The following is a 22773-nucleotide window of genomic DNA, read 5'->3' as shown; positions in this document are numbered from 1 at the left end:
CTTGTAACACGGCACATTACTATATGGACAAGCTGTGCACGTGAATGGATAAATCTTGTCGACACCCACATCTTCTCACACTTCCAACACTAGCCTGCAGTGCACACCGACATGATGGATTCACTAATTGAATTCTGTTTATACTCCGGCACGACAACCAAGTCAGTAGAGTTTACAATAAATCGTCAATACAAATATTTATCGTATTTAGTAGTCACGGGCTCGAACCCCGGTCCACTCAAGGAACGCGTGCTATGCACTCTCGCTCCTGACCATTCATGCCGATGTCACGATAACCATCCTGTCGTCAGCATGCAACATATGGAATCAGGATTCGTTAGACCAGGCGATCCTTCACTTCTCAAATGCCCAACGTCAATAATTACTGGAATTAAACGTATAAAAAAAAAAAAAAAAATTATTATTTTTTGGCTGGCACAGCATAAGCCATAGGCTTCCTCGCACCATGTGGCCATTGCTAATACTAATATTTTATAGTTATTATTTTATTTAAAAAAAAACATCGGTATCGACTTTTTTAAAAATAAAATAATAACTACTAGGGGATTTCGTCCCCTGCTAGCTGCACTTTTGATAAAATAAAATAAAATAAAATACTTACATAAGCTTTCGACACTGTGTGTGCCTCTTCCTCACCTATGAATACATAAATACGTTACATATGGAAATCAAGAATGGTACCGCGTGGTCATGCTAGATAAACAAAGCGCGTGCACGAGGTTTATCTAGCATGACCACGCTAAAACAAAAGCTTGTTTTACCAAAATAAAACAAGCTTATGTTACGTATTTTAACAATTCGTGAATTTCTAAAAATCACCCAGCGTTTGGGCTAATTAAAATTTATAAAGCTTTAAAATGCAAACATAATGAACTATGTATTACTGCACATTTCATAGTGCAAAAATCGAAAAATAAACTGGTACGCCTATAATTGGGTAGTCGAATGAGGATATTTATCGCTTCTGCCTAGGCTACCAGTGCCAGTTATCTGCCTCAGTATGACCCAACCACACTCGCCGTGTGCCTCTCAGATATGGATAGGCGCTTGCACTTCAACCACAGAAGGTGGGAGAGGCCCGGGCTAATTATGTTTGCGCGTGCAACTTGGTAGCCCTTCAGAACACAATCAGTAAACACACGTTGTGCTCATGACTGTCGTGAAAAGGGGTGGACAGCTTTCAATTACCTTTCCCTACTTTGAGTGGGCGCCAAACTACACCGGGGGAGGGGGAGATTATTCATCCGTTACCTCTTTCTATACGGGGGCGAACAGTCCCTGCTTTTGTTACGGTTGTCATAATAAATGTTGGTACCATCTCCTGCTCTTTTCTGCCCCGCTTTTGATCCCTAATGACTCTATGCAGCGGCAACTGCTAATTACAAGTTATTACTACTGAGCGAAGGAAATGCCCTCTTGTGGGATGCATAGTAATTACTGGTACTTTGACATCTTCGTCCATAAGTGTGTTTCGTAACAACTCCCTGTAAGTTTTTGACTTATGACTACTTACAATGGTTTTAACATTGGCTGCGATCACCATATTTGGACAAAATAAATCTTCAGTCATAATTTTAACAGCTCTTTTTAATGAAGACTATTAGTTGTTTTAGTGATTGTTAATTGCCTTTGTAGGTGTTGTCCAAGAAAACTTGCAATACCATTTATTAAGACTCTTCAAATATTCCTCTGAGACTCTTCTGAGATTCGTTGGTATGTGATAAGTTGGGCTGGCTTTTATATCAAGAATATTGTATCATATGACCCCACTCTTTCCAGATTTATCTAAGGTTGGGCAGAAAGTATGATTCTATTTTAAATTCCAGGTTTACGTCATTAACATTTCTTATAAAAATTAATTTTCAAAAAAAATTTAAAATGAAAATTAATTAATTTGATTAATTTTCAAAAATTAATCCACCTCGTAAAAAAGCAGGTGGGTTCCTCAAGAAGTTATCTAGACCCGTAACAGGGAAATAACCGCCTCTTTTTTTTTTTTCTCAACATATTGTATTCAACTCCCCTTTAGTTCAATACATGTCCTCCATTTTGAAGGCAAAGAAGAAATATTTGTATGGTTGTTGTTGTAGTGGGATATTAGGCGCATCAGCGACCAAGGTCATATTGTTCCCTGTATATTGTCTAAGAATTGCGTATGTTCTGAGGTCGATTTTATGTTTGCTAGACGAAGATCCCGAATTTCAGGGAGGAAAAAACCATGCTACCTTCCCCTGAGACCAACTAACTCAGCTACGTTGTGCAAAAGACCCATAAAAATTCCTCCCGTAATCGACGGGACTCGAATTCAGGTCTTCTCCACTAGTGTGGGGAGGATAGCAATCCCACTCGTGGATAGCACAATTGATATTGTGCTACCCAAGAGTGCTATCTGAATGAAGTGGGAACAAAGAAAAGAGAGAGAGAGAGAGAGAGAGAGAGAGGTCTTTGCTGTGGTCTCTGAAAATGCCATCGAGAGCTTCCTAGAGGTAATCAACACTTGAAATTGATGCCTAGGTGTCTCTTCAAATTTCTAAAAAAGGAAATCACTCAGAGCTAGGTCTGTAGTAGGGCGGATAGTTTACCTTCAATCTGCAGTCTCTCAGAGCAGCAATTGCTTTATGGACAGTGCCAGATTAAGGTACGAGCTAGCAGGGCCCCTTGCCCGGGGCACCATTCTTTAAGGGTCGCCAAATTTTACAAAAAATGAAATATATATATATATATATATATATATATATTCTTAGTATAAAGAACTCCCAAAAATATTTCTGCCTGGAGCGCGAAAATACCTTGGTCCGGCACTGTTTATGGAACATGTGTACAGGAACATTGTCATGAAGCAGCAAGACACCTGGAGTCAATTTCCATGTTCACTGTTCCTTTATAGTGGCTCTTTAAATTTTTGAGAAAAACTGTGGGCATCTCCAGTTTTCTTTTGTGGCATGTAAAAGAAAACGGTTTCACTCCTGAATTTTTGGGCGGTGTGATCCATGAAACGCCACCATTTTGATTGTCAGTAATATTATTAGCATTAGCATTAGTAGAGGCATTTGATGCAAGAAAGCAAGCTTATGCAGCATCAGCCAAAAAAAAAAAAACCCACTTCCACTTCACCCCTCTGTTCGTTCAAAATACCTGTCCAGCTGAGCCTTAAACTTATTTAGGCTATCAACCTCCACCACAAGGGATGGCAGTCTGTTCCACCAACCAACCACCCGCTGGCTAAAGGCAAATTTCCGCACGTCTATCCTACATCTGTCTTTCCTCAATTTGAATTTATGCCCTCTCAGGTGATTTTTCTGAGCTAGAGGAAGAGTCCCATCAGCATTGAGCATGCTTAAACCATTCAAGGCTTTATACACCTCTATCAGATCACCTCGCTGGTGCCTAGTCTCCAGACACTGTAATTTGCAAAACTTAAGCCTTTCCTCGTAAGAGCACCCCTTTGTTCCATTCACTAATCTTGTTGCCCTTCTCTGTACTCGTTCCAGCAGCTCTACATCCTTCTTGAAATGAGGCCTCCAGACCTGTATACAGTACTCTAGGTGTCGCCTGACCATTGCCTTGTACAATGGAATAATCACCTCCTTATCCCTGCTGGAAAAATTCTGTATATCATTGACAATACTCCATGAGCTACTCTTGCAGCCCGTCTGCACTGCTCAGAGAACTTCATATCTGCCTGCACAATCACCCCCAAGTCCCTTTCATTCTCTACCACTGTCAGTGTAGTACCACAGAGTTGATACGTTGCCCTGGGGTTGCTGTTTCCCATGTGTAGTACTTTACATTTGTCAATGTTAAACTTCATTTGCCACCTCTCAGCCCATCTGCTCAACCTTTCCAGATCCTGTTGCAGCAGTGTAGTGTCAGTAGTGTCCTTGACAACCCTGCCAACCTTTGTATCATCTGCAAACTTGGACATTAAGCTTGATATACCATCATCAATATCATTTATAAATACAGAAAACAATAATGGACCCAACACTGAGCCCCGACGGACTCCACTAATAACATTAGTCCACGATGAGCAGTGTCCATTGATTACCACTCTCTGTCTTCTCCCCCTCAACCACCCCTTTATCCATAGCAGCAATTTGCCTCCAATGTCACACTGCTCCAATTTGTGTAGCAGTCTTCCATGTGCAACAGTATCAAAAGCCTTTCTAAGGTCCAAGTATATAATATCAAAGCTATCCCCTGCATCCAGTTCTTTTGTGACTGCATCATAGTATCCAATCAAATTGGTCAGGCAAGGCTTCCCCTTAACAAAACCATGCTGTGTCTGAGCTATAACTGAAGTCTTGTCTAAATGATCCTGCAGTGCTTCTTTAACCAGTGCCTCCATTAATTTTCCTGGAACAGAAGTTAAGCTCACAGGTCTATAGTTACTTGTGTCAGCCTTTGATCCTCCTTTGTGAATTGGGGTCACATTTGCACATTTCCAGTCTATGAGTACCTCCCCTGAGTCCAAGGAAGCTCTCATAATTATGGCTAAGGGTTTGCTTACTTCCTTTGCTGCCCCCTTTAATATAACTGGATAGATCCCATCCACCCCGGGTGCCTTTCTTGTGTTTATCCTCAACAGTTTCTCCTCCAATTTACTCCCAGTTATTTCAAGATTCTGTAGCTTGCTGCTAGAGTTGAATACACCTCTGGCATTCCCCTCGCTGAATAACTCCTCATGTGTGAATGTCGATGCAAAATATTCATTTAGTTTGTTAGCTACCTGAACAGGATCATCAACACTTGACCCATCAATATCAAGTGGACCAATCTGATTCATCCCCTTCCTTCTAGAGTTTACATAAGTAAAGAACTCTTTGCTGCTTTTCTTTGCATCCCTTGCCAAGGATTTCTCGTAATCTGCCTTCGCCTGCCTAACCTCCTTTGTAACTTGGTTGCATATCAACTTGTATCTATCATAGGCTTCTGTGTCATGTGTTAATTTGTAAGTATTCCATGCATTTTTCTTCTCTGCCATATGCCTCATTAGTTCATCTGACATCCATTTTGGCCTAAACCTTGAACAATATTTCTTAGTTGGTATGTAAAGCCTAGTAGCTTCCAAGATATGTTCTTTGAATGCTTCCCATTTTGAATTTGCTGTTGGTAACATCATCAGTTGGTCCCACTGTATAGAATTTAAATACTGTCTCAGTCCATCGTAGTCGCCTTTACGGAAGCAATAACCCTTCCCTTTACCCCTAATGGTAGTTACCTCTTTGAGTAAATCCCACTTCAGCACACTGTGATCACTGCCACCTAGTGGTTCATTTATCTGCAGATTCTTAATGCATGAAGAATCACTGCTGATAATCAAATCAAGAGTATTACTCCCTCTAGTTGCCTCCCGAACATGCTGATGTAGAAAACAATCATCCAATAAATCCACAAAAGCCCTGCTAGTGTGTGAGTAACCAGCCCCCAAATTCCAGTCAATATCTGGGAAATTAAAATCTCCCATTATAAGACTCTCTGATTTACTGGCCCACTCTATTTCCCTGTACAGTTCCTTATTATACTCATCAGAGTCATTAGGCCTATAGCACACTCCTACTCTCAATTTTGATCTCCCAATGCTTATGTCACACCAAACTGACTCAACACTGCACTGTCTAGCGATGTCGACTGGCTTCACTTCCTTGGTTTTTATGTGTTTCTTAACTAATAGCATAACCCCTCCCCCCTTCCTATCCTGTCTATCCTTTCTGCAGACGTTGTACTCCCCAAATTGCAGTTCTGCATCCCTTATATCTGTGTGACACCACGTCTCTGATATCCCAACAATATCTGCCTTTGATGTTTTGAGCAATACCTCAAATTCATCAAATTTATTTACTAAACTCCTAGCATTGGTGTACACGCAAGTATACCTGCACCTGTTTCTATTCTTAGCTACCCTAACACAACCCATGTGTTTATTTGTACCGCAATGGCTCCCAGCAGTCTCTGAAATACCATGCATCTTGTTTTTCAGGCTTCTGCTCATTCTAATAGAAGCAGTGCAAGAATCTCTTTCACCTCTGCCAGTGGCTACTGTCAATCTATTGGTCTTTGTCTCCCCCCAAGCTAGCAGTTTTCTGACCCACCTAACACTGCCTCGATAGCATCAGCAAATATTCTTGCACCCTTTCTATTTAAGTGTATCCCATCCCTGTAGAAGCAATCTCTCCTGTTAACAAGTACAGTCCAGGCTGAAAAAAATTCTACCCCTTGAGCCTTGCACAATCTTTCCAGGGCCGAATTGATCGACAAGGCTCTCATCATATACTCCCTCCTATCGTGTCTGGGCAGAATTGCAGACACTTTCAAATTCAACCCTAATTCTCGGCTTTTGTTCAACAGTGACCTGTACTTGTTAAGTAATTCTGCCGGTCTCCTACTCTTAATATTATTAGTGCCAACGTGTACAACTATATCACCTTTTGTGCCCTTAAAAGATGATATTCGCTCTACAACGTCATCAACCTTTGCCCCTGGCAGACATACCCTGGTCCTGTTCCACCTATCTTTTTTACAAAGCATGTTCCCCGTTTCCCTGACAATAGAGTCACCAACAACTACTAGTTCCTTCGGGACCAGCGCATTCTGCCTTGGGGGTTGTCTCTGTGTCACGCGATGCCCAAGTGCAAGCTCTGGCGTTGATGTGGGCAGCTGAGAGTTTGATGGGCCCCTCAATTTAGTTTCTTCGAGGGCATCCACCCTGTCCTTCAAGCTCTCATATAGGCCCACAAGAACGCCGAGTTGTTGCCTGATATCGATACACTCCTTGCATCGCGCACACACAAAGACATCCCCCTTGGCAGTATCATGTCCCGTACCCGATTGCTCTGCAAACATCAAGCAAACAGTGCATTTTATAAGGCTGTGAGTCAGAGGACAACTGCCCCCCTCAGTTCTGCTCTGAGCCACAGCGCTTCCATTAGCTTGAGCCTTTTGCTTTGCTGCTCTGGTCTGAGTCATGATTCAATTAATTTATTAATTAATTATAATTAATTATGTTATGTTATTAATTATGTTAAATATAATTAATTATATTACGTTTGTAATCTAAGTCGTTATATGTATTTATTTAAACGTACAATTTAACTGCTAACGAAGTTCAACTAACGCTATCTAGTACGGCATACAACTATCGTATCACAATGGCGGGAAAATTACGAACGCTAGCGGAGTTGAAACACGTGGAAACCTTTACCGATACTTTTATGTAATTACAAGGCCGAGTAAAGAATAAATACACCAAGTTAATCCGAAAATCACAAAATAATGTTATACTACTAAATTTAAATCAAAAGTTTTAGAAAAACAATAATTTCAAATCAATAAATAAGAAAAATCCACTTAGCGGCTTGGAACACGACCGTCTCTAGTAGCCTCGTCAGCAGACTCCGCGATTATTACTGACAATCAAAACGCAAATATAATAGTCACCTGTGAAAACTAATGCTATGAGGATTTTCTGGTGTTTTCTTTTCTATTTGTGCACGTGTCCAAAAAAAAGCTGTTGTTGTAGTAGGGTTTAGGAGCATCGCTGACTGAGGCCACATTACTCCGTGTATATATCGTCTGTAAATTGTGTGTGTTCCAAGGTCGATTTACTGGACGATACACCCTGGCCAATTCTGTCGTAGCAGGTATTCAATATTATAGGGAGAAAAAAACATCATGTTTCTCTCGCATGAGACGGACTAACTAGGACACGTTGTGAAAAAGGCCCTACCAACTGTGATACCCACAAGAGCCTCTAAAAAGCAGTGTTCGCCATAATGTGTAACTGCAGCATTTGTCTATATTGGTACACGCATTTATGTCGTGCAGCTCTATAATGTATAATTGGTGTGTTGGTACTCTGTGGTATCGTAATTAATTATTTGTGGTGTGTAATTATCGTACATAACTATAACGATAATTACACGCCACAAGTGCATTGACCGACCAATTCTGTTGTAGCAGGTATTCAATATTATAGGACACGAGAACCATATTGTAAAGAACATTCAACAATTTTAGGAATTATTTCATCTATTTATCTTTCCAGATGTAAATGGCTTGCAATAACTGAATGACATGAGCTCTGCTGTTTTCATTTGGCTAATTTACTGTACCAATAAATCCAGTAATTAAAAACAACTTTCACAGCGCTTCTCAGTAACAGTCTACATTTCTTGAGAGAAAATTCTCACTTAGAACAGAAGGTGCAACGCAACATATGCCCTGGAATAATTCGAAAACCCGCTGATAAATGACCGTTTTATTTCCAGCAATTCAGTGGATTTTCCTTGATAAAAGGAACCGATGTTTAAATCAATGGCGTATTCAGGGGTGGGCAGAGCGGCATATGTCCCCTTAACCATGCATATAAGTGTATCCGTATAAGTGTTCCTAGGTCTGTCTAAAAAAAAAAAAAAAAATTCAAGGAACTTTTATTAGTTTTTTTCATTCCGTGGCTGAGTCGATCTCAGGCGTAGATAGCAAGATTTTTCTAGCTAGAGCGGGTTTTTCAACTAGCAAAACAGGCAAATCGACCAGAGAACACACACTATTTACAGACAATACACATGAGTATAAGAAATAACTTTCCTGGTAACCCTAATTTAATAATTTTTTTTTTTTTTTTTACGAAATGGGAACTGGAAGAAAGGAAATTTTTCACAATGTAGCCGTTAGTCGTTCTCAGGTGAGGGATGCATGTTTTTCTTCCAGGAAACTGGTTTTTAGTTCAGCAGAGTTGGCAGATACGTATACTGTATAGTGATTGCATACCATTGTACTGTCTGTCCGGGATTAGAATTAGCATTAGTAGAGGCATATGATGCAAGAAAGCAAGCCTATGCAGCATCAGCCAAAAAAAAAAAAAAAAAAAACCCGCTCCCATTTCACCTCACCGTCCGTTCCAAATACCTGTCTAGCCCAGCATTAAATTTATTTAGGCTATCAACTTCCACAACAAAAGATGGAAGTCTGTTCCACCAACCAACTACCCGCTGGCTAAAGGCAAACTTCCGCATATCTATCCTACAACTGTCTTTCCTCAATTTGAATTTATGCCCTCTCAGGTTATTCTGAGCAAGAGGAAGAACGCCATCAGCATTGAGCATGCTCAAACCATTCAAGGCTTTATACACCTCAATCAGATCACCTCGCAGGTACCTAGTCTCCAGACACTGTAATCTGCAAAACTTAAGCCTTTCTTCGTAAGAGCAACCCTTCGTTCCATTTACTAATCTTGTTGCCCTTCTCTGTACTCGTTCCAAAAGCGCTACATCCTTCTTAAAATGAGGCCTCCAGACCTGTATACAGTACTCAGGGTGTGGCCTGACCATTGCCTTATACAAGGGGATAATCACCTCCTTATCCCTACTAGAAAAATTCCTGTATATCATTGACAAGACACCATGAGCTACTCTTGCAGACCATCTGCATTGCTCAGAAAACTCCATATCTGCCTGCACAATTAACAATTACCCCCAGGTCCTTTTCCTTCTCTACCACTGTCAGTGTTGTACCACAGAGTTGATATGTCACTCTGGGGTTACTGCTTCCCATATGTAGTACTTTTCATTTGTCAATGTTAAAATTCATTTGCCACCTCTCAGCTTTTCTAGATACTGTTTCAACAGCATACTGTCATTAGTGTCCTTAACAACCCTGCCAACCTTAGTGTCATCTGCAAACTTGACATTAAGCTTGATATACCATCATCAATATCATTTGTAAATACAGAAAACAACAAAGGACCCTGAGGGACTCCACTAATAACATTAGTCCACAATGAGCAGTGTCCATTGATTACCACTCTCTGTATTCTCCCACTCAACCATCCCTTTATCCATAGCAGCAATTTGCCTCCAATGCTGCACTGCTACAATTTGTTCAGCAGTCTTTCATGTGCAACAGTATCAAAAGCCTTTCTAAGATCGAAATATGATATCAAAGTTATTCCCTGCATCCAATTCCTTTATGACCACATCATAGTATCCAATCAAATTGGTCAGGGAAGACTTTCCCTTAACAAAACCATGCTGTGTCCGAGCTATAACCGAAGTCTTGTCTAGATGATCCCTCAGTGCTTCTTTAACCAGTGTCTCCATTTAATTTTTCTGGAACAGAAGTTAAACTAACAGGTCTATAATTACTTGTGTTGCCTTTTGATCCTCCTTTGTGAATTGGGGATGCTCCAGGTGTTGTAAACATATCTGCCAAACCATCGTTGGATAGCTCTACTTAGCCAAGTCATACATGATCTGCCACTGCTAATATTACCATTAGCAGTGGCAGATCATGCAAGAAAGCAAGCTTATACAGCATCAGCCAAAAAAATAAAATAAAAATAAAAACATGGCCCTTCCCCTTTCACCTATTCATTCCCTCCCATAGTTTGTCTAGTTCTTCCTTAAATTTATTTAAACTGCCAACTTCCACAAACAGATGGAAGTTTGTTGCAGTAATCAATGTTCTGCAACCATCCTTCCTGAATTTACATCCACGTGTGTAGTCTGAGCAAGAGGAAGAGTCCTATCAGCATTGAGCTTGCTCAATCCATTGAAAACCGTAAACACCTCAATCAGATCATGTTGCAGGTGCCTAGTCTTCAGATGATGCAATTTGCCAAACTGATGCCTTTCTGGGTAAGAGCACCCTTTTGTTCCCTCACCAATCTCGTTGCCTTTCTCTGTATTCATTTTAGTAGCTTTACATCCTTCAAATGAGGCATCAAGACCTGTATGAAGTACTCAAGATATGTCTTGACATACACCGATGAGCCAAAATATTATGACCAGCGATTCGTTATATAAATCACAGCAACTGAAAGTGAAATACGGCACGTGCGCGGGTTGGGACACGGTATAAAAAACATGTGATACCGAGCTCTGTTAACGAGTGTTACTCCAGAAGGGAAAGGCAGCGGACTTAAGTGAGTTTAACAAAGGCCAAATTGTAATGGCCAGACAACTGGGTTAGAGAATATCTGAAACGGCATGGCTGGTGGGATGCTCATGGTCAACCATGGTTAGTACCTACCGAAAGTGGTCTGAGGAGGGAAAACCCACAAACCGGTGGCGAGGTGTTGGACAACCACGGTTCAATGCTCGAGGTGAGCAAAGGCTCTCCCAGATAGTACGTGGCAACAGAAGGGCGACTGTGGCGCAACTTGCCGGTAATTGGAATGCTAGTGATGGGAGTAATTAATATGTCACAACACACAGTATATTGAACCCTGCTGAAAATGGCGCTGCGTAGTTGCAGGCCGCTTCGAGTGCCCATGCCAACCACGGTTCACTGGGGACAACGCCTACAATGGGCACACGAGCATCGAAACTAGACCTTGAGTTATTGGAAGGTTATCTGGTCTGATGAATCACATTTCCTGTTGTACCATGTGGATGACTGGGTACGTGTGTGTCATTTACCTGGAGAAGTGATCGCGCCTGGATGCACCATGGGACGGAAACAAGCTGGTTGCAGCAGGGTAATGCTTTGGGCAATATTCTGCTGGGATACCCTGGGTCCAGTCATCCATGTGCCAGGCACTCTGACATCTACCACCTACCTAAACATTATTTCTGACCAGGTTGACCCTTTCATGGCAATGGTCTTCCCCTCTGCCTGTGCTGTCTCTTTCAGCAGGATAATGCACCATGCCACACTGCCTGGTTCACAGAACATGAGAAGTTCCAGATATTGTCCTGGCCTCCAATTTCCCCAGACATCAATCCCATTGAGCATCTGTGGTTTGTGTTGGAACAGCAACTCCAATGTGTGGCATCTCAACCACGGACCTTACAGGAGTTAAAAAATCTGCTGGTTATGTGTTGGTACCAGATACCACAAGACACATTTAGAAATCTTGTAGCATCCATGCCTCGCCAGGTATGAGCTGTTTTACCAACATCATATTAGGTAGGCGGTCATAATGTTTTGGCTCATCGGTGTAGGGTATTAAAAACTGCCATATTAGGATTACCTGAGAACTTGTGCATTATGTCCATGAATTGTGTTTACTCGTTAGTTTGCCTATTTTGCTGGACGAAAAATCCGAGTTTCTGGGGAGGGAATATTGCTATCCTCACTGGGGATAAACGACTGAAAAACTCAGCCACAGAATGAAAAAAGTCCATTCTGTGGCTGAGTTTGCAGCAGTGTCATTCTTGTGTCATTAATGGGATTCGAATGCAGGCCTTTTCAACCTAGTGTGGGGTTTGTTTTGTTTTGTTTTGATTTTATTGGCGCATTAGCTACTAAGGCTATAATGCGCCAAGACCACTAGTGTGGGGAGGACGGTGATTATAACCAGTCTACTGATGATTTGTTCTATAGGGTATAGCATTGTTTAACTGGCCACTTAGAAACCTGGGAGCAAGTGGTCACTGACAAAGCTGTTTCATGCTTCCCATCTCTAGCTACACCCAGGGGCTCTCATCTGGTGAGTATGGGCTTGGCACACCCAGGGTCCTGAGCTGGATATCATCATTCTTCTCTTTCTTGAGGATTTCCTTCCCTTCTACTTTTTCTCTCTCTCTCTCTCTCTCTCTCTCAGGGTAATTCAGGATTTTTTTTTTTTTTTTTGGCTGGTGCAGCATAAGCCTCAGGCTTCCTTGCACTATATGGCTAATAATAATGTGGGTCATGTCTATATATGACGCACAGATTCACTGCCAGGAAGAGGCTGTACAGTGAGTGGGCAATCATACAAAAATATTGTAGAAAAGAGTTGGAAAATAGTGCAAGAGTAGGGTGGGTGTAAAGGTAATTGAACAGAGGGATGAGAGATGATGCCAACCCCATAATGCAGAAGAGTGAAACAGAAGAGAAAAGTTAGAAAGTTGATGGATATTTACATCCACCCCACACTGAGATTAAGGCTACAAAAACCACTGTCAGCTTGTTTGATTCCATGAAGAGTTGAGAGAGAGCACAAGTAATTAGATCTCCTTGGAATCTTGCTTCCATAGATTGTAGGCATCAACATATTAATTTCTATGACTTTGGAAGGGTCCAGGCTTCGCTAGCTGAAAGGTTCGCACCCTGGTAAAAGACATTCCCATACCAGATTTCTAGCCAGGATGATTGAGTCAGCTGGTATTTTGTCCCATGATGTGTAAGAATGCCCACAAACTCGGTGAGTTAGAAATGTATCTCACACTGGCAATAATTTGCTAGTATCAGCCTGTATGATAGAATCCTACTCCTGTGTAACAGGGATGAGCAAAGAAAGTTAGCTTCAGCAGTGAGCACTGCTTGTCTCTGCTGCCAGTGCTGCACAAATCCCACATGGGAGTTGACAGTGCTGCTTGTTCTAGAAGGGTGAATTCATCTGAACTCCATTGCAAGGGTTAGTTATAATCCCACCACAGTGCAGAACCAAATTAGATCCTTTACAGCTCTATTCTGGAAATAAACAGAAGTGGAGACACCCTCTAGTGACTAATTCGTGTTCTCATGTTTAGAAATTACCACCTGATGTGGCACATAAGAACCTGAGGGGGCACAGTTTCAAATTGAGGAAAGATAGTTGTAGAATAGATGTGCAGAAATTTGCCTTTAGCCAGTGGGTAGTTGATTGGTGGAACAGGCTTCCATCTTTTGTTGTGGAAGCCAATAACCTAAATAAATTTAAGGCTGAACTGGACAGGCATTTGGAATGAATGGAGGGGTGAAATGGGAGGGTTTTTTTTGGCTGATGCTATGTACATACATATTTTTAATGTAAAATAAACATGTTTTTACTGTTATCCACGTACATTGTTGTTTAAATAAGCTTTACCCACATTACAAAGCGTATTTCATATAATCCGTACTTTCATTAAAATGGACCTTAGCCCCTACATTAATAGAAGCATACATGCAAGAAAGCAAGCTTATGCATCAGCCAAAAAAAAAAAAAAAAAAAAAAAAATTTTTTTTTTTTTTTTTTTTTTTTAAATTAGTCCAGTTTAATGAGGGTTTACTGCATAGACAAACTTTTTAAATCCTTCTTGGTTGACATAGTTATCACACAGTACTATACTGAAACTCAGAGCCTCTAACTTATAGTGGCCATTTCAAAACTCTACCCATAGTACGCTATGCTTCTATAGGCAGCCACATGCATCCATAACTTAGGTATGAAGTGTATTTTTTTCGATTTTTTTAGATTAAATGCATTTAGGTATATATTAATTTATAAAGGTGTATATACTCATAGCTGAATTTTATCTCAAATCTATTTATTTTCACGTTTTAGAGAGGAATATGAAATATTTTTAAGTGGAAAAGGTTTAAACGTTTGGAAACTTCTGCATTAGATCAGAGGCTACATGATAAGTGTGGTTGAATTCCACACTTATCGAGCCAGAGATTCCAAATTCGTATATGGTGCCCTCACTTTGAACCATGAATCGTTTTTAACAATATTAGCATAATGAACATACAATATAATTACACTAAATCACTAACTGCTTTACAGATGTGACTACATCAAAATTCCGCATCTGCAGAATTTTTAGGGCCATATTTCTGATTATTGGCTGTTTGAGCACATGTGCAGAAACACATTCCTTACCCACTATAATTTACAACTTCCTGCAGTATGTTAACCAATCCTCAAAAACAATTCTATTCAAAAAGTACATGGGTCTAAGTACTGGTTTTAATTTTTGTTAGGCTTGTCTTTTGACAGCTAAATAATAGTGGCATAGTATTTAGGGTTAGGTGCCACCTGTGGTTTCCCACATATGCGCCGTATGTACTCTGTGTTGGAATGCAGAACTACTGCATAAGCCAGAAAAAAGTGTAGTGTCTGGTTTATGCAGTATTATGTTATGTTCTGTTGTGTCTCTGGCTACTTGGCCACTGGGAGGTGAGCCAGGCTGCCTTGATACTCTGGCTGAGGGTGACCTGAGCTTTCTGGACAGGGAGGAAAAAAAAAAAAAAAAAAAAGGGAAGAGAGTGGGGAAGATAGTAGAAGTGGTGGAGTCAAAGTAGGCAAAAGGAGGAGGATGAGGAAAGAAGGCATCCTCCAGCGGAAAGAAGAGGTGAGAAGTAGGAATCACCCCTGGTCTGGGAGCCTACCGAAGGCCAGGGAAAGGAAGACAGCTTGCAGAACAAGGGTGTTCTGCAAAGTTGGGTAGGTGCAACAGGAAGTGTCTGAGTTTGATTTACATCAGTTCAGTGCCGTCATTCCAACGTGGAAGATGTCCAGTTAGGTGTTCATTCAGTTCTGAAAGTGGCCGGTGATGAGAGAAGAGCATATACGAGAGCTCATAGCGGTTTCAGGAACGTCTGGTCTGGATGTCTATGTTGTGGGATCAGACGTGGAGAGATGATACCAACGCCTTTTGAAGACCTGCTAAAAGCTAAAAACGCTTCTTTTATTTAACAGGTTGCTTTCCGGACTGAGTGTGGTTAAATTTATATCCAATAACAGTTGATTGCGTAGGTCCAGGTAGATGTTACACGAGTGCATTACGTGGTGCCAGCCCTCCAGTTCCCCACAAACACAATGGGCATCGTTTACAAGCCCAAAGTCCTGAAGTCGCTTTTTGAATGACCCATGTCCTGTCAGAAGAAAGGTAGCATGTAAATTAGGGAAGAACCAGCTAAGTCTTTGTTTGTTGAGATAGGAGATACTAGGTAGAAATAGCTTGGCAGTACTACCTTTGGTGGAATCATCCCAACGGATTTGCCAGAGGGAAACAAGTTCCTGCCAAGCACGCCAAAGTTCTTGTTTCAGATCTGCATTGACAATAGTTTTTATCCCCAGGAATTCAGTTTCTTTGTTCTTTCTGATGGCATGTGAAAGCGCTGTGAAGGCCGCTTGGAAGTCAAGGGGGATACAACCTATTAATACTTGTAGTGCTGCTGTTGAGGTCGTTCTACAAGCCCGAGTTATTTTTAATAGCATCAACCATTGTATCTGCAGAATAACATTCCTAGTGCTGATGATGGACAAACGATGGAACCATACGGCAGCGCCGTATGTTACAAACGGTACAAAACAGCTGAATAAAGAAGATGGAGTGCAGGTCTAAGACCCCAGTCTTTGCGGGTGAAGCGAGCAAGCATACTGATATAATTTTTGGCCTTCTCTTTCATGGACTTTAGATATGGCATGAAAGTTCTGCAATCATCTAGGGTGATGCCTAAATATTTGAATGTACGTTGATTCTTGAGTGCATGTCCTTTATAACGAATGGTTTGTGGTCTGTTGATGTCAAGATGGCCTTTGAGAAGCAGGGTTCTGCTTTTATCTGTAGAGATTTCCAGCTTATTCTCTGCAGCCCAAACTGACAGGGCATTCAAGACTGTGTTAGCCCTGGTCTCAACAGCTGCACGAGTAGGGCCCTCAACAACAATAACCAGGTCATCCGCATATGAGAGCTGTGTGGTGTGGGGGAATTCCAGCAGGAGTCATTCATCCAGAATCATATTCCAAACAGCTGGCCCCAGAACAGAGCCCTGTGGGCAGCCTCTGGTGAGTTGGTGGGTGATACTATGAAATTTTGTTTTCATGGTAACTTTTCTGTTATAGAAATAATCAGTAAGACATTTAAAAATGTTGAGGGAACAGTCAGATATTCTGGCTCGCTGCAAATCCCTGGCCACCAGACAGTGTCAAAAGCTCCCTTAAAATCTATAAAAATCGCCAGTGTGTAACAGGCATCAGAATTATCTGCCAGCTGAGTGGTTTTCAGTAGTGCATTAATGAGCACCCCTGCTTGAAGCCAAAGTGGAGCGTAGAGGCAAGTCCTTTGGTTTCATAGACAGACTGAAGACGGATGAGAAGTAACCTCTCAAATACTTTTCCTAATATTTGCAATAGAGCAATTGGACAGTATGCTTTGGCTGCACCAGTAGGACAATTTGGATCCTTGGGTAAAAGCCTGAGGTTGGTGCGTTTCCAACGTGTAGGAAAGGAGCCTACAACTTGTACTAGAACATTAAGTGCAACAGCACAAAGCTGCTTGATGGACTCCTCCCTCGATGAGGTCCAGTCCGGGAGCTTTTCCATTTTTTGATTTTATGGCTAATGCAACCTCCTCTTCTGTGGCCAAGGGCAAATAGCCCTGATTCTCAGTGATGACGTTTCTGTGTACTTCAGTGTCATGATCAGGACTGTCTTGGTAGATTATTCCGTCTAGAATCTTGTTCATCATCTCTTCCCAGGAAAGCATCTCCAAGGAACCCTCAGAATGGATAGAATTTATATTTGTGGACGTAACTTTGTTCCTCATGAGCTTGTGAACCAAACCCAAGGGTTTTTATTGCCTTCTGTCTCCACCAGGGAACGCCAGGAACTTTGTTTGGCATGATAAATTTTGTGTATTCTCTCTGGATTGTATTGTATCTTTCCTTGTACTGTGCTATTGTTTGTGGTGGGTGTATTCTTCTTTTTCTTTGCGACTCTTTCCTTGCATGCTGGAGAGAGAGGAGCAGAGATCTGTTACTTCTTCTGACCACCAGGAAACTGACTTTGGATGCCGGGTACATTTTTTCATCGAGGCACGTGATGCTTATGGAGTAAGTCTTGCAGGAAATTAGTTTTCTGGTAGCTATTCATGTTTCGAAAGCGCTCAGCTGAATGGTGGTGAAGAGCATCTTGGATAATGTTCTCAAAGATATCCCATTTGGCAGTTCTAGTGGAGAATCTGATGGTATCGTGAACATACATCAAACGAGAAGAGGTACTGTTTTCAATGCCATATATGTTATTAGCCGATGATCACTGGTGGTGGCAGTGTCGTGTACTTGCCAGTGCCTTAGTCTGTTGACAAGAGATGGGGTTAATAGTGTGATATCCAGATTAGACTCTCCATTTCCCGAGCTGTACATAGTTGGCTGTCCAGGTAGGTTGGCTATTACAAGTCCATGAGAGGCGATGAATTCCTCAAGTAGGTCTCCTCTGGCATCAGTCGTGGCATTATGCCATTGGGTTGATCGAGCATTTGAGTCAGCAGCTATGCTAAATAATATAAACTGTTGTGCAGTATACCTTTTATTCTTGATTATTTTTAAGCAAAACAAGTTGGTTAATGTACACAATACTTCACATTCAGCTGCATCTGCAAATAGTAATAATACATAATTTATGCTGTCCAGTCAAAACATGACCATCCCTATGTTTTAGCAATTGCCCATTCCTCCCCGCCTGGTGTCACACATGTCACGGTGAGAACGGGTAAATGTTATATTGCAGGTTTGTGGCATGCGGCTTGATCAAAATGTGAAAACGATTTTGAAAAATGGATGACTGTCAAGTACTGGTTGAAGAGTGGTAGTATTAAGGAAACTGCAACACTTGTAGTGGGCTGTTTGCGGAGTGCTGTAGTTAAGGTATTTCAAGGGTGGATGTACAGTGGACAGAGCAGCCATTGCCAAGCCAGTGGCAGGTACCCATGCCTCATCAATGATTATGGTGAATGTAGGCTGTCCAGCTTTGTGCAAGCTGACAGGTGGATAATGGTAGAACGGCTGACAATGGGCTTTAACCACTGATCTTTCCAAGACCATGATCCAACAGACCCTCCCTCACACGTGCCTTCAGAGTGGGTGTCCAGTCGAGATACTCATGCTTATGGCAATCCATCGCCAACAATGCCTAAAGTTTGCATCTGAATGGCATCATAGGACCCTTAACGACTGAAAAACAGTTGCCTTCTCTGATGAATCATGTTTCCTGCTATGCTGTGCGAATGGTACATGAAGGGTATAGAGACAATCTGTAGAGAGGAATCAATGGAATGTCATGGTCCAATAGAAACAGGCAGGTGGTGGCAGTGTTTTGGTATGGGGTACATTTTCTTGGGAATCTCTTGGAGCCTTCACATCACTAGACTGCTGTTGTTGTTGTTGTTATTTGGTTTTTTTAGGAGCACTAGCAACTAAGGCCATATTGCTCCGAGGATATGTGGTGGTCATTCCCTGACCTTTCCGCATCCTCCGTATTTGGTGGTCATGGGCTCGAACCCCAGTCTAATCGAGAAGCATGTGCTATGCACTGCCGCTCCTGCCCACCTGGCTACGGAGGCGCCACACTAGACTGCACTCTGATTGCTAAAAAGTACCTGTCCATTGTGACTGATCAGGTACACCTCTTCATCATCACTGTCTTTCCATATGGCATAAGTGTTCCAGCAGGATAACATGTTGTTATTTGGTTTTTTTAGGAGCATTAGCAACTAAGGCCATATTGCTCCGAGGATATGCTGTGGTCATTCCCTGACCTTGGGCTTTCAAAAGAATAATACACATTGCGTGTATTATTCTTGAGTGATTTGCTGAATATGAAAATGAAAGGTCTAGACCAGTGACTTCCAGGTTCTATTTTTGTGGCTGAATTTGCCAGATACGAATCCCATAGAATGTCTTTGAGGTTACGTGAATTGCCAGATCTGGTATTTGACTCCTCCATCACAGGATATCGCAGCTCTACAAGATGCATCCTGGCAGACATGGTACAATATGCCTCCTTCAATATTCAGAAGCCATTTAGAGTACCTGCCTCTATGTGTGGTATCAGAACTAGTGGAAAAGAGAAGGGCATACCCATTATTAGGTAGGTGGTAATAATATTTTGACTGGACAAGGTATATACAGTACGTTTAAAAAAAAAAAAAGCAGCAATGACTCTTATGTGTGAATCAAGAGCATTTCATTTTTGCACATCTGCCATATTGCTCATTCATTCCTCAAGTCAGTGCACAGCAACAATAATATCCAGTGTTTCAGCTGCAATATACAGTATATGAATGGCCAACGTAATATGTATGAAAAAATAAATAATTAGTCAGATTTCTATTGGTCCCATTTTAATGAAATTTGAGGATTGCCATATCATTTTGAAAGAGCCAAATATAAAATTTTACGAAAATCGATTTGCTAAGAAATAATAACTGTGATATTTCTATTGGTCCAATTTTAATGAAATTTGGGGTGCCTCAACAAATCTTTCTAAAAGGGTTAAATATAAAATTTTACATAAATTTATCCACTAGGAGTCTAATTATTACATGGGCAGACAATAGGTGCTTTATGCATATACACTAATGTGTCTAAAAAGGAGTACACATCATGATGAGAGTTCCCAAATTTATGTTTTAAATCAAATACTTAGCTTTAGAACATGAGCAGCACCTCGATATATATAAGGCAAGGCTTTCAGGAATAAAGAAATATTTTGGAATTAATATTTTAAAATTAATTCTGGCACTCTATTATAAAATAAGCAACAATAGTTTTGTTATCCAAAAAATACATACATTTCTAGACTATCCTAGGGCTAGATCTTGGGATCTTGTTCAAGTATGGAGACCGCACCTAAAGTAAGACATTGTGCTTCTTGAAAGGGTCCAAAGACAGGTAACTCGCCTTGTGAGATCGGCAAAAGGGCATCCATATGAGGAAAGACTTCAAATATGTGGGTTGCAGAACTTGGAAACTAGGCACCTTAGAGGAGACTTGATTGAGGTGTTTAAGGGTCTGAGAGGCATAAGTAAAATGAATGAGGACAAAATTTTCACTGTTATAAATGATTCTAGAACTAGGGGCCATAATTTCAAGTTACTGGGGGAGATGTTTAGACTGAATTGCAGGAAGTTTTATTTTAGCCAGTGAGTTATAAATTACTGGAATAAGTTACCTACATGGGTGGTAGAGGCTGACAGTTTGGGGAAATTCAAAGGTCAGATGGATAATTAGATATGGGAGGAGGGAAATGCATAGTTTGTTTATTTCCTTTTCTCTTATTTATTTTTTTAAAAATTTCTTCTTCTTATTATTATCTTTTTGACTGGTGCAGCATAAGCCATAGGCTTCCTTACAGTGTGTGGCCATTGCTAATACTATTACAAAGTGGGAAATATCAAAGCGAACACCAAAACTATACAGAAAACTAACAAAAGTGTGGGCCGCAGTGTAATTTTTTTACATATGTATTTTTCAATTAAAAAATAATTAATGATGCAGATCAAAACTGAACCATACATGAGGGATATTAAAATTCACACAAGAAATTTTAATAGATATTTTAATTTTTAGGTTTTTGGATATTACATTGTTACTAGAGAATTAACAGATAAGTGATACAATAATCTAAATTGAACAGTATCTCATGTGGTAGTCTCTCTCATGATGTTGTCACTAGTAAATTCTGTTTTGTCTAGTAATATTTTTATCTAGATATTTTGTCTAAACCAAGCATGTCAAACTGGCAGCCCTCTCTGATGTTTGTTTTGTGGCACTGAGTGTTGTCAACTTTCACACGTAAATGAAAAACCTATATGAAAATGATGATAAATAGTGATACTGGAAGGAGATATATTAATATACAATTTGACTCACACGAATCATCATATTTCTTAAATGTTACAAGGTGACATTTTTGAGTAAAGGGAAATTCTATTCAATTTCAGATTCAGTGTTTACTGCTATATTACAAAGAGAATTCACACAGAGAACTCCACAGAACCAACACAAATACATTTTATCTATACAAATTATTATTCAGCTGTGGGGATATTTTAACTTTATGTATTATTTTCAGCAGGAGATGATTGTTTGACAACCTGATTTAAATTTCTATATAGTTGTGTCTGATGGTAAGATATCATCTGTGATATTCTTGATGCAGGGGAGCCCAGGGTAGCCGTACTCATCCCTCGCATTACATCAAGTGGCGGAAGCTTACTATATTCTTCCAGCTGCTGTCTACTTAGAAACCTATCATCGATTATTCCAGCTGAAAGGGGGAGGAGGAATAAGAAAATATTACAACACATCCTCACAACAATATGCAAGTACATTATATCAATTTAAAAAAATTAAATAGGTTCAAATGTATACTGTTCAAATAAGTGCAGAATATTTGAATTGAATAGCTTTTGACATAATTTATACACTGAGTAAAAAAAGGAAATTGATGGAATTCTCACTCTGGAAACAAAGGGAACTATTCAATAGTGCCAAAAGTTTTGACATTTTGTTAACTCTCACACTAGTTGCAATGGAATACACCAATCATATATGACCAAAATTTTATTAAAATAAATTAAAACAAAACAGGATAAAATTTTATGAAAAAATAAAAAAAATTCCGAAAACCGTAGAGTTAAAAGTGACAAAAATATAGATAGAAATAAAATATACATGAAATATAACAAGTGTCAGGGAAATGGGAAATACACTGTGCAAAAAAGGATATATGGAATAGGACCAGGGTATGTCTGCCAGGGGCAAAGGTATACAATGCTGTAGAGCAGATATCTTTTAAAGGCAAGAATGGTGATATTATTGTAGATGTTGACTCAGATCTACTTTTAATGACATTAAGAGTAGGAGATCTGAGTACTTACTTAACAAGTACAGGGCAATGTTGGGAAAAGTCATCATATAGGATTAAATTTTGAAAGTGTCTGCAATTCTGTCCAGACAAGACAGGAGGGAGTATATATTGAGAACTTCAATGAATTCAGCCCTGGACAGAATGTGCAAGGTTCAAGGAGTAGAATTTTTCTCAGTGCAGTCTGTGCTTGTTAACAGGAGAGACTGTTTTTACAGGGATGGATACACTTAAATAGAAGGGGTTCAAGAATATTGGCTGATGCTATCAAGGCAGTGTTTGGTGGGTCAGAAAACTGCTAACTTGGTGGGGAGCACAGTCTAATTAAAGCTGGGCAGAGGTGAAAGTGATTCTTGCACTGCTTTTACTGGAATGTGCCACTGCCTAGAAAGCAAGGTGCTGGGGATTTCAATAACTGCTGGGAATCATCG

The 22773-nt window shown here is 40.5% G+C and overlaps 1 protein-coding gene across 2 annotated transcripts in view; it reads right to left on the bottom strand.

Moving 5' to 3' along the window:
• Window positions 1–21052: 21052 nt before the first annotated feature.
• The window catches only part of mRpL10 (mitochondrial ribosomal protein L10), a 32818-nt gene continuing 31097 nt past the window's right edge, over window positions 21053–22773 (bottom strand). For both annotated transcript variants that reach the window (XM_090387039.1, XM_090387040.1), the window contains exon 5: window positions 21053–21742. In XM_090387039.1, the coding sequence (XP_090243165.1) occupies window positions 21531–21742 (212 nt within the window). In that variant the 3' untranslated portion in view covers window positions 21053–21530. The remainder of the gene's footprint in view (window positions 21743–22773) is intronic.

Source organism: Mastigoproctus giganteus, chromosome 13 (genome assembly GCF_048544385.1).
Source record: "Mastigoproctus giganteus isolate SK-2022 chromosome 13, ASM4854438v1, whole genome shotgun sequence".
In the NCBI taxonomy this organism is placed as follows: Eukaryota; Metazoa; Arthropoda; class Arachnida; order Uropygi; family Thelyphonidae; genus Mastigoproctus; species Mastigoproctus giganteus.
Note: the sequence above shows the minus strand (reverse complement) of the source record. Positions and strands in the feature narration are given on the sequence as shown.